Below are 13,499 nucleotides of genomic sequence, written 5' to 3' on the forward strand. Positions count from 1 at the left end.
GGAGGGTTGAGCCAGGCTCTACTTCTAGATGTGGAATTCCCAAGCCCACTGCTTGATGGATGGAAGGGTTGAGCCAGTCTCTACTTCTGGATGTGGAGGTCCCAGGCCCACTGCTGGATCGATGGGAGGGTTGAGCCAGTCTCTACTTCTGGATGTGGAGGTCCGAGGCCCACTGCTGGATCGATGGGAGGGTTGAGCCAGTCTTTACTTCTGGATGTGGAAGTCTCAAGCCCACTGCTGGATGAATGGATGGATGGGAGGGTTGAGCCAGTCTCTACTTCTGGGTGCAGTGTGGCAGACCCTTTTCACCAAGAGGTGAAACCGGTCTTCCTTCATTGGGGTTTTGGGAGGAACAGTGAAGGTTGTGCTCAGGGGACCAAATCTTTTCAGTTGTGTTTGCACAGAGATTGTGATCTGAGGCTCTTTATTGGGGGGGAGACATGTCCTACAGTCCTAAGCTTTTTAAGTAGACCCATTACCAGACTACTCTTCCACCCTTGCACTTGAGCCTTGCTTCCCAGGTGGCAGTTGCAAGAAGGATGCTACCCAAAAACCAAGCCGAGAGCCTTGGAACAAGGGAAGCGCACAAGGCATGCCTTCCCCAGTGTGGGTAGACCACTTCAGGACCCTATGAAACATGTCACGAGCCACATGCCAGGCAGCCACACCTGCAATCTTACACGGTGCTGACCTCTACGGTTGCTGAAATCAGCGGTTCGTGGTGCTCACTGCCCCAAGGAGTACGGAGCCCTCTTTGTGTTACTTTCAGGCTCTCTCGACTCTGCAGGGTTCTCAGTAAATTCTACTCCTACATACTCATTTGCTCGTTTGATGGGTACCACACTTCAGACACTTTAGATCATTTCAGCCAGAGATGTGTGAATTAGGAGCTCCACAACCCCTGCAGCTCTCCTCCAATTCGGTTGCAGGTTTTGCCTCCATGTTGTCCTCCACTCAGACTTCTTCGATCTGAGCGTGAAGCTTAGGGCTAAATGAACCACTATGGTCCCTCAGCTTGAAATTCTATTACAGCTACCTCTCACCGTGGCCCGTTGTATTGTTTGGGGCCGCCTGGGTGCCTTAAAGTGGTATAACCATATTTCTGTACTCTAACTTACCTGCCCATGTGATTTTTCACATATTTTAAATGTGGACCTGGAGAATAGGATAGGTGGCGCACATGCTCGTTCTAATGCATCAAATCCAGTGATCTGTTTTACCTAATGATCGCAAGTTCAAATCCTGGCTTGTCAGGTCGACATTTCATCGTTCTGAGGTTGATAAGAGTTTTGCAGCGTGAATCTTTTTCTGGATTCACATGCTGTGCATCATTCCGCCATCTAGTGGTTGGGTCTGGAATTGTCTTTGTGCTTTTTTCTTTTTTGTTTCTTGTTTTGGTTGCTGTTGACCACCATTTGGTGGCAAATACATCACCTCTATGACGTCAGACTGCATCCTGGAGGTCGACTTGCGCGGTGGCCATATTCAGATTCTTTTTCCAGCCGTTGGTTCTGGAAGCAAGACAGGAAGCTCTGAATAAAAGTTTTTCCCAAAAATTTTTTCAAGAAAGAAGATAGTCATCGAAAGGATCAATGAGAAGAGATCGATCACCGATGCAGATCATAGGCAAAGGCAGAGTGGCCCTTCCTTTCAACAGCAGCAGACCACTCCGGGCCACAAATGGCAAGGTAGCAGCCATGGAGAAGACCCCTTTCAAAATCTGCCCTAAGTGCCATCACAAATACGCACAGCGTCATCCACACACCGTGTGCAACCTCTGCCTACCCAAGGAGCACCAGGACAAAGACTGAGGCCTGTGCAGCGATCCTGCCGAAGACTCGAGACACATCGAAATCAGAGACAGGCCCACTACACCACGATGTCGATCCCAACGAAGAAACCTTCCATGTGGGAGATGGGTTTCTTGAGCGACGAAGAGGAGCAATCCGCTCCTGCGGAATCCACACATGAAGGATCGGACGTCGAAGTTATAGAAAAAGACGCAGAGGAAAGCCACGCCATGAAGAAGACTAAGGAGTCCAAGAGAAAGACAGAGAAGGTAAGACCCAAAGATCCGTCGGAACCGAATGGCCACCAACCGAAAACAGCCAAGGCAGCCCCGACTCAGAACAAAAAGGCGATCGAAGGTCAGTCGAGAACAAAAGAAACCCACGGCACCCACCCAAGGGTTGCCAAAGAGGGGATTCGCACAAGACTCCAAGGCCAAGGGTCGATTACAACGAACCTGCAAAAAAGGCCTCTACGCCGAAAACTAACGTCGACACAGAAAAGAAAAGGAAGACCCTGGCATCCGACGCTGAAAGGGCCCTCGAAGTCGAAAAGAAGACTCGAGGAAGAGATGGCTGCGCTATTACAAAGAAAGAGGGAATTCGATGAATCATTAAAGGAGTATCGAATCCCTAAGGCTCCGGACGTCGAACCGGAAACAAGTCTACTCTGAAGAGGCTGAAGACGCCAAAGAAGATGTTATCCTCCAAGCCCCACCAGCGCCAGAACCTCGAGGCGAAGATCCTGAGGAATACGATAACGTACCGGAGGAAGAAGAAAACTTTGAGGACGAATTGAATGTTCTCAACACCAAGAGTCCAGAGGAGATATGCAACTATCCCTTAAAGGCATCTTCCCCCAGATGACATTGCCTCCTACAATTAAATTGTGAAAAAGGCTGCTAACCAGTTTGGGGTGCCCATAGAGGGAGAAAAAGGGGATACATGTTTCCTGCAATAAGGGGGACACTATCTACCCATGTTACCGAGTATTCTGGACCAAGGCAAGAAAGCCTTCAAAGAGCCAGCGTCTAACAAAGGGGTAACTCCTAGAATGGAGAAAAAATATAAACCCTCTTCAAAAGACCCAAAATATACAGGGAAATGCTACGCCAGATTCTATAATCTTAACAGCCAGAAGGTGAGCTAATGTAGTCTCCAACACAGGACGTCCCCCAGAAAAGGAGAGCAAAAAGATGGACTTGGTGGGCAGAAGACTGAAGAAAGAAGTAACAAGGCAGTGGCGCATTGCCAACTCAAATGCCCTGCTGAACAGATATAGCCACCAACAGTGGGATGAAATGGAGGAGTTTATAAACAAACTCCCAGAGAAGGACGAGAAAAGAGCAAGAGCGGTGGTTTAAGAGGGAAAGAATGTAGCTAATACATGCCTAAAATCTGCACTAGATGCAGCAGATACCGCAAGCAGACAAATGTGTACGGGTACCATACTCCGAAGGCATGCCTGGCACAGGATCTCTGGATTCAAACCATAATTCCAGACATCAATTATCAACAGGCCTCTTAACGGACAAGAGTTATTTGGCAAGGAAGTGGATGAATCCCTTCAACAGATCAAGAAGCATAATGACATAGCTAGGGCAATAGGGGCCCTACAACAAAGAGGATCTTTCAAAAGAGGAGGTTTCTCTAACAGAAAGACCACAGGAAGAGTCAGCTTTGGCATGGAGCTAACAAAGACACCACCTGCAAATCCACCATGGGTGAGATAATTACCCAAATCAGAATAAACACTGCTAAACGCAGAAATCAAAAGAACTGTTCCTTAAAACCAGCTATAGAAACAGTACCAAAACAGGAACAGCACAAAGCAAACTACTCACCATACTTCCTTGTACCAAAACAAGGAAGTATGTGCCAATTTTGCATTTAAGATTTATAAACAAATTCATACGGACGCAACACTTCAAAATGTGCACCCATCAAGAAATCGCACAAATCCAAAAAGGAGATTTCCTAGCAAAAATAGACCTCAAGGACGCCTATTTACATATTCCAATGGACAAGAAACAGAGAAAGTACCTAAGGTTTCTACACAACAGAACACCACCAATTCAAGGTACTCCAGTTCGGAATAAAATCAGCCCCACAGGTGTTCACCAAGTGTCTGGCCGCAGTGACCGCCTACCTAAGAAGAGGAAAAATCCATGTATACTCCTATGTGGACGATTGGCTAATAAGGGGACACACGAAACAAATATGCCACAATCACGTTCGGAAGACAATCCAAACACTTCAAAGTCGAGGTTTCTCAATAAACCACAAAAAATCAACAAACCCAGAAAGGGAAAAAAAACCTTTCTAAGGGCAAGACTGAATACAAAGAACGCAAAGGCTTCTCCCACACAACCGGATACAAGCTATCTACATGGAAACAGCCCTCTACCAGAAGGGACAGTCTCGGACAGTGAAGAAGGTAATGAAACTCACGGGCATGATGGCATCATGCATCCCACTCATCTCTCACGCTCGCCTACCCATGCGACCATTCCAAGAATGGATCACCACCAGCTAGCCACAAGCCACCGGAAGTTGGAAAGATCTAGAGGTTGTTACACAAAGTATTCAAGCAGAGAAACATTGGTGGGTCCAACAACATAGCACAGGGGGACCAGCCAGAAGGAGGGATACAGCGAAGCAGCTGAAAAGTCCTGTGGGTACTATTGGTGTCTCCCCCTCCCCCACTGCCCCTCACCCCACTCGCCCCCTCCCCCTCTCCCCACAAACACACAATGGAGAAGAAGCCTGGGCCCTCTCAGCGTGGGCGCAGGCTCAACAACAACCTGGTCTCTAGGGGAGACAGGCCGGCAGCATCTGGGGTGGCAGAAAGTGATGGTATTGATACTTCCCACTGCACACAACTTACTTGCACATCACACCCCCTCAATGGCTCCATTTAACCTGGATGCTGGACCGCCTGGTGCAGCTGAGAAAATCAAACATATGAGGATCCGACGCACCTCTTTTCCGGGGACATTCGTTGCAACTGTTCCAAGACTGGTCAGCAATAACACTCCAGAAGAGGCGAGAGTTTCGTCCAGTGACCTCTTTTCTAGTGCAGCATGAGACCTGCTTAAGATCGAGAAACTAGAGGCCCAGGTAGGGAGCGCAGAAGAGGCAGGGGCCAGGGCGGGGCGGTGGGAGCGACGGAGGCGGAGAGGCAAGAAGGCACCGAAACCAGGTCCCGAGGCCATGGCACAGGAAAGAAAGGCAGTGCTCGATAGCCTCACCGGGTGCACAGTATGGGGGTGGGGAAAGGACCGGCTGAATCAACACAGCTTGCCCAATGGCCATGGGGACACAAAATGGACGCTATTCGGGTTTGAGAGAGGAGTGGTTTTAATGATGTCCTCAGACCACAATGAACCCCATCAGGAAATCTTCTTGTCGGAGGGCAGGGACCGTTCGTGCGGTCCTGGCCCCCCAAAAGACATTGTTCAAGACTGCAATAAGTTTTGTGTTTTGGTGTTTTTGTTTTGAATGTTTGTTTATTAAGTACCGATGTGCAACGCAAGCAGGGGTAGTTAAGATATCACCTCACATGCTTCAGGTCTCTACTCTGCTGGCCACCTTGGAAGGGGGGACGACGGGACAAGCCACACTAACACAGCAAGCCCCTACACATTCACTATGAATACGGGCAACACTCTAAAGATTATCTCGCTGAACGTTAAAGGGTTGAACAACCCTGGCAAGCGTAAGGCAATCCTCTCCTAACTTGAACACACTAGAGCAGATATTTGCCTCCTCCAGGAGACTCATCTCTTGGCCGGAGACTCCCAGCGACTGAAATTCAGATCCTTCCCACAGAAGCTATTCTCCTCAATGGGGTGCAAGGCGGGAGGGTTGGCTATCTTATTTTCATGCCCATTCAGAGGCACTGAATTAGCAGAACTGAAGTGTCGTCTCCTGGTTCTCCAAAAACGGCTGGGTACGCAAACAAGAACACTGGGCACCCTGTACGCGCCAAATGAGGGGCAGGAGCACTTTATTCAGGAGGCGCTAGATGAGATACTCACAATGCAGGACCATCTGGTTCTGATAGGGGGCGACTTTAACATAGCCCTGGATAAAAACGTTGATCGCTCTGTCCACAGAGAGGGAGGGTCCGGGTCACTATCTGGAGAGGGCATTGCTTGGCTGAAAGGGGCCAGGCTGGTGGACTTGTGGAGGGCCAAACACCAGGGACTTCGTGTTTTATTCTCACGCCCATAAGTCTTACGCCTGAATAGATTACTTTCTGGGCTCCCAGGACCTACACCAACTCCTCCGCTCGTTCGAGATAGAGCCAAGAACCCTCTCGGACCACTCTGCCCTAGTTTAGAGATATGTTCTCCCCTACAAAAGGCACAGCGGCAATGGTGCCTAAGGGAGACCTTATTGCGGAAACCCGAAACACAGGTAAAGATTAAGAAAGTCCTCACCAATTACCTGGAAGCGGATGACAACAAGGAGGTATCTCGCCCGATAGTCTGGAAGGCAGTAGTTAGGGGCGAGCTTATCCCTCTTGGCTGCTGAGAACAGGCAGAGGAAACTCAAAAGAGCTGGATTTCAGAAGAGGGTCAGGGAGATAGAGGAAATTCATAATCGTACTGGAGCCCCCAGGGTGTGGCGCCAGTTGGAGACTGCCCGAAAACAACTAGCCGGATTGGACATAGACAGGGCGGAATTTGCCCTGTTACGTCTTAAGCAGCAACAAGAGTGGTCGACTCCTGGCTGCAAAGCTAAGAGACCAACGTCAAGCTAACACAGGCTGCTCTTCCGACCGAATGGGATAGAATTGATGAGCGACACCTCTATAGCGGAACAGTTTAGGGAATTTTACGCAACACTATACTCAAGACAACCTGCCTCCCCTGAGGACATAGCAGACTACCTTCGTTACCCCCCCCCCCGTGACCAAACTGAATGACGCCCAGGTGTCTTCCCTAGACAAACCCATCTGGCTGGATGAGGTTACCTCTGCCGTTTTGAGGCAGGGACCACTGAAGTCTCCAGGCATAGATGGCTTTTTTCGCCAGATTCTTCAGGACTTTCTGCCCAGAACTTGCCCCAATTCCTGCTAGATTCCAATTCGATTGTGGATTCAGGCACCCTCCCGACCTCCATGCTAGAAGCAACCATCACTCTTCTCACCAAGTCTGGGAAAGATCTAAAATCCTTTGCCAATTACTGCCCAGTTGGTTCGCCCAGGACGGAGAGGCTGCTGACACTGTACAAGAGGTGGATTATGGGTAAAAACACAGCTAAGCTTCTCATTTCTGAGCTATATGTCCTCCTTCAGCCTCCTCAGACCAGCGATAGACCACTTTCGCAAATGCGCTGGGAGTCTGAGCTCAGCCGTTCTCTCTCCAAAGGAGTGTCATGACATTTACTACTGGGCCCGATACACCACTGCACTTACATATGGGGAACCTGGCCCGCAGTGATGCATGCTGTAACAGTGTGGGGCTAAGGGAATGCTAACACATTTTCTCTGGGACTGCCCGGAACTAGCAACATTCTGGACTACAGTCTTGAATGATATCGACACTCACTTCTCTACTCAGCTCCCTAGATTCCCGTCGTACACAGTACTGGTGTTGGCTTATCCAATCACTTTTCCCCTAACTTCCCATATAAGGCATCGGATTTGCATAGCCCTAGGGGCTGTGCATCAGACCATCTTGGCACTTTGAGGTTCTGCCACTACCCGACCCACCTGGCATGGCTTAGATGCCTATGGGACATATTGGGGACGGAAAAACTCACCCTATCATTGACATCGCGAGATGACACATTCCGAACAATCTGGCAGCCCTTCATTACTTTGTTGACCAAGGAATTTAGACAATGGACTCTTCCCCGTTACCTGTGGCTACTTCGCTTCGCTGAACTTGACACAACTTGAAACGATCGCAACAAACACAAAAACAGTTCACTTAGCTGAGGGTACTAAGTTTAGGTGGTGGGAGGCTTTTGGGGGGGCGGGGTTGGGTGGGAGGGTGCTTTTTTGTGACTCATTGGGATTTAAGTTGTATTCTTATAACGCGCATTAGAGCAATGTCATCTCAACATGCTCTTGTTTTGATTTAACTATGCAATAAAAAACAGATTTAAATATAAAATGGACCATAAGCTGGTGGATTTGTTTATATTTCTCTTGTTTCTTTTCTAGATGATCAATTTGCTATTGTCCCGGGGCTCCAATATCAATGCTTTTGACAAGAAGGACCGGCGAGCATTACACTGGGCTGCTTACATGGGTATGTACTTTTCCAGATCCTACCTCCAGACCAACATGATTGTTCTACGTAGAACAGAGAATGGCTGTCATGCTGCTTAACTCTTTGGCAAACCCCGTTCCAGACGTCAGGACTTGAGGCATTTGTTAAAATGACAGTCTTTTGAGTGTATGCTCATCGAAATGTAGTCACAACAAGCTGTAAGGCAAAGCCTGTCACCAATTATCCATTTCCAGTCCCTTATTTTGCCAGTCTTAAGCCCCAAGATAATCAAATAATTTAGTTAAATGGTGCTTTCATGTATATTGCGACTTTTCTTAATTGCATCGTTAGTACTTTAAGTTACTGATAGGCATATCTAAAATTGTGTGTTAGAGGCAGAGCCCCTGATGGTCTCACCAAGATCTGATTGGGCAAAGAAATAAGGAGGAATAGTGTATGATAATTGTTTATTATGTTTGAAGAATTATTTTCTGTTGTAACCCCCCCCCCCCCCCACCCCCCCCCCCCACACACACACACACACACTTTTTGCCTGGTATTTGATGCAACTTTGACTGACGTGTACTGGGTTCCTGAAATCAGGTCCCTAGTGCCAGTGTTCTTTCCCTAAAACTGAACAATTGTTTCCTCCAATTGGCAGTCCCTAATAAATAGTACTCCTGGTACCTAGGACCTGAGGTACTAAAGGGGGTCCCTAAGGGCTGCAGCACGAATTGTGCCACCCTAGGGGACCTCTCACCAAACTCGTGCAGGAGTGCCATCGCGGGGTGCGTGTTTTGGTGCAGACAAAAAAGAAAATATGACATGACACACATCCCTGTCCCCCAGCACTGCGTTTAATATTTGTAACTCACCCCTACAGCAGGCCTTACAGCCCCGAGGCAGGGTGCCTTATATTACATGAGGACATATCTGCATGAGCCGATATGCCCCTGTGCTTGCCTGTTCCATTGCTGCCAGTGCAAGTGATCAGAGAAGCCATTTTAACCCATGTGCTGGACACTAGTGAAAACGAGTACCACCAGCTATGTTATGGTTTCACTGAAAATAGGAATGTTTGGTATCAAGCATCTTGTATTCACAAACCCACCCTGATTTCAATGGTGTATTTGTGAATACGTAAACACAGAAGGCACCTTAGTGGTGCCCCCTAAAAACCCATTAACCTCTGGTGTGTTGGCTGACTGGTCCCTGCCAGTCTGCTATCCGAGATAGATTTCTGACCTCGCAGGGTGAGAGCCTATTCTCTCAGGAGATCAGAAACAAAGGATGCACAGAAGGAGGGTGTTCATAGCCCCTCCCTCAAGATGACCTGCTGAATAGGACTCCAGGGTCGGAAAGCTTCAAAGAGCTGCCGCCTTTGACATGCAAATCATGCTACACTCATGGGAGAGGAAGCTGACCTCCTTTGTCCATAGGCCTTTGGCATCCGGACAAGCGGTACATTTTGCTAGTCAGGTAGAATTGCCCACTGCCAGGTTTATACCACCCCTAAGGTGGGCTAACTGAAATGGACAGAACTTTTCAGAGGTGGCAATCTTATAATTCCTCAACCAAATTATGCCCACTTCCCACAGGGAGTGTTCATATAGGGGTTGTAGTGACCACACGGGTAAGTAGCTCATTGGCCTACACTCCTTTAACGCCACTAAATTCAGTATTTAGGGCGCTCCTGGCACCAGAAAATCAGATCCTGCAGACCTGAAAGACCAAGACAGACTATAAGAGTTGCATCCTGCAAGAACTGAAGACCTAGCAATTGACCTGGTGTCAACCTTGACGGCCTGTCTGCTGACCTCGACAATTGCACCAAAAGTCTACTTCTTGTCCTGCAGCTGCTGAGACCCCAATGCCTGGGAAACCTACCAGCACTTCCCAGGAACCAAGATCTCTCCAAGTAGCAGATCTCCTTTCCTACAATCTTCAGGCATCCAAAGCCTCTTTTGAGGACTTTTACTGCAGAAACCATATGTGTGAAGACACCACTGCACCAGTCGCTCCAAGCCCAAGTTGAAAGGGGCAACAGTGTCAACGTGGTCCTCTAGAGACAGTCCACTGTGGTTTCACCCCCAGTGAATTTTCTGACATCCCCTTCAGCATTTACACGCAGGCCCCCTCTACTGCAACTGCTCTAGGTTAGAAAACCAGGTGCCTAAAGACACCTCTGCACCCATTGCCCTGGGCCGTGGAAAAGAGGCCCAAAGGTGTTGCTACATCTCCAAGCTTCGAGACTGGAACCACCGCCCCCCCCCCCCCCCCTTTTGGTTCAGCCTGACTGACCTGTCGGTCTACAGCCTCTTTACAGGGAGACTGATACCCATAGAGTAACATTGGGGCACCCAATGCTGTTTTGCACCTCTGCATCAGACCGCCCTAGTGCCGCTGGTGGTGTTCTGCTACTGCTGCCTTATTTGTCCACCTCTCAGCTTCACTCCTGGAGGTACCTTTTTCCTCCCATGGGATAACATTGCAGCTTCTAAAAATTGCCATGTCAACTTGTTGAACTGAAAATAATTCCTATCTAAAACTTACCTGAATGATATACATATATAGGGATATTTGTTGTTTTTATAAATTGGTGTGGATCTCCTTCTTGAGTTGTTTCATTTATGGGCCATTGTGTGTGTTTTCAGACGTCTTGCACCCCTCTGTGATAAGTCTAAGGCTGCTGGACCACACTACCCCCTAATACAGCACTTTGGGATTGCCGTAGTAATTCCACTGTCCACTCATAGGGGAACACCCTGGACTCGTTACTCTATATATTTCATTTTGATATATCCACTATGGAGCCAGCTTCGTACAGAAGAGATGTGGAAATACAAGCACCTCCCAGTAAGCTCAGAGTGGGTGTTCAGCCAGTTTGCCTGCGCTCCAATACAGAGAATTCCCAGATTGTGACAAACTGGGAAATGTAACGGACAAGAGTTGGCTTGGATGTGGCACTGACCAAGGATTGCTGTTGCACTGACCAAGGATTGCTGTTGTTTTGGCAGGATAAGATTAACACAAAATAGTTTTTTTAAATTTAGAATGGTATGATGTTGTTTGCCAGAGAACAAGAAGAAAGTGTGAAGAAGATTGTCATTGGAAAAGACGGGAAATGTGTCCCTTTAAGTAGGTGGATTGCAGGTTATGAGGTCTTCTCAGGATAAAAATATAAAAATGTTGTGGGAAATTTGAGTGAGTGAATGACAGTGCAAGGTACAGTGTGACGACAGAAGGGTAAGTGACAGGTAGTCTGAATCGTTGAGAAACACCACAAAAAAAACCAGTGACCGCAAAGGCCAAGAAAGTGGTGTGGAGGAGAGATCGTGTTTGAGCGGAAGAGGTGTGGCAGCCCTAAGGGAGTGCCCCTCAGCAAGGTCTGAAGAGATGATGGACTTTAACGGTCATGCCAAGTCTTACAGTGCCAACTAACTAGTCCTGGTTTGTTCTTTTCTTGTGTCTGTGTTCAGGTCACATTGATGTAGTGAAACTGCTAATCTCCCACTCTGCTGAAGTGAGCTGCAAAGACAAGAAGTCCTACACGCCTCTGCATGCTGCAGCCTCGAGTGGAATGATCAGCGTCGTCAAGTACCTGTTAGACCTCGGCGTTGATGTAAGTAGACATGAAACATACTGGGAATTGCACTGCTTTGTGTTGGTGTTGAAATAAATGTGGCTTTAGAAAAAGTGTTTATAATAGGGTGCGGTAGAACGTCATGCCGTAAACCTGTTGTGGACTTTGCTCCTCTGATGCTTTCAGCCTTCTGAGGTGTAGTGGGGTATTAGGCCAGCTGGGTGCGCCCCAGGTTTCTGCAGCTCAGACTGGCCCGTGGGTTCCGTGTCATCCATCGGCAGGGAACAAACACATGAAGTACAGTGCATGTCTGACTAGTCTGTAAGCTGAATCTTTACAAAACTCCAGTTGTTTGGTATATGTGAAACATGTTGTCCAGTGAAGTTATAAGAACACCGGACTTGTCGATGTGGGTTCAGGAGTAGCCTAGGATCATTTTGTCGTAAAGAGTTAGAAATGCAAGGAGCCACTGATGAGCAGTGACGTTGGTAAACATGCTTGTTTTTACAGGAGGTCCTTTTCCATGCTTCACCTGTGTGCTTGGACATGGTGAGAAGGCTGGGCCTATCTACTACAGCCGTGGTAACCAGAGCTTAATTTGAGCCAGTGGTTTCCGTTGCTTGGCACTCAATTGTCAACACACAGGCACTTATCTCAGCTGCCACATGGTGGCATTGTTTGTTTTATTTAGAGATAAGCAGAACAGTTATTTATGAATTCAGTGTACAATATAAACAACTAATACCAGTCACCCAAGCCATTTTTATAGATTTGGAGACCTCAAACGGTCTGAATTATCACACAGGCACTGTGGCAGTGGGTGTTGCGCTGGCAGTGGGTGGTGCAAGCTGCAGCGGCCTTCTGACGAGGGCTCTGGCACACTAGGCCTAACTATACTGAAAAACTAAACTACTCTATTTGAAAGTTTGCCGAATGCACTATATGATGGCGTGACGTGCAGTGTGCGGACTATCGAAATGCACACTAAAGGAAGTAATAAGGCAGCCCCTGGATTGCGCAATACTTGACTGCGGTCCTATTTCCTTGATCCTGGAGGTTGCAGCCATAGTATAACCATGAATTGTCTACCAGTGGATCTTCATTGCCAGTCCTAAGCACTGATTTGGCCCAGTGCACTGTTTACACAGCATATGTATTTACAAATAATAAACTGTTCTATTTTTAAAAAGTTCATGTTTTCTGAACAATAAAAATGTTTCAGAACGTATTTTATTGGCCAATTTTCAGGTATTTGCTTTAAAAAAACAGCTATGTTTAAAATAGAAATAAAGTAATTAGAACAATACTAGTGACGTGAAAAACACTTCCACAAACCATTTTTGAAGGAAGGGTTAGAGGCTGGAAAAAGAGTGCTTCCCTTTGAGGCACAGCATGCCCTCTGTATCCCATCAGTCCCTTTGGGTGATAGTTGGGCCAGTCCTTGTTTACATCTCCTCCTGACAGGAGCATAGAGCGCTGATCTCAAACATTTCATGACTGGTAGAGCGGCTACTGTGGCACTATTAAGACCAGGCCTGGGCGTAGTTAGCAGAGTTTTGCTACGCGAAACTCCGCGAAGTTACAAAACAATTCTGCGAAGTTCCGCAAATGGCGGAGTGCAGGGAAAACTGCACTTTGTGCTGGTATTTCTGTGGCTCTAGTAGCAATTCTACCAGAGCAGCAGCTCGCAAACTTACCGATCGAAATCGGGGGGGGGGGAAATCCCCTGCACTTCGCGAAGCAGAGTTTTCTGCACTCCGCGACCTCCGCGGAGTGCAGAAAACTCCCCAAAGTCCGCGAAGTTCATCACCCAGCCTAAGTAAGACACAACAGTTCAGTCACTGACATAAATAAAGCGGCCACTTGGCGGCCCTTGATATTTTCATATGGCATTCTTGCCTG

General features: G+C 47.8%; 1 protein-coding gene across 2 annotated transcripts in view; it reads left to right on the forward strand.

Annotated features, from left to right (window-relative positions):
• ANKRD28 (ankyrin repeat domain 28) overlaps positions 1-13,499 on the forward strand; it is a 549,582-nt gene that overhangs the window by 324,070 nt on the left and 212,013 nt on the right. For both annotated transcript variants that reach the window (XM_078664027.1, XM_078664028.1), the window contains exons 6-7: positions 7,966-8,053; positions 11,494-11,636. In XM_078664027.1, the coding sequence (XP_078520153.1) occupies positions 7,966-8,053; positions 11,494-11,636 (231 nt within the window). The remainder of the gene's footprint in view (positions 1-7,965; positions 8,054-11,493; positions 11,637-13,499) is intronic.

Source organism: Lissotriton helveticus, chromosome 10 (assembly GCF_964261635.1).
Source record: "Lissotriton helveticus chromosome 10, aLisHel1.1, whole genome shotgun sequence".
In the NCBI taxonomy this organism is placed as follows: domain Eukaryota; kingdom Metazoa; phylum Chordata; class Amphibia; order Caudata; family Salamandridae; genus Lissotriton; species Lissotriton helveticus.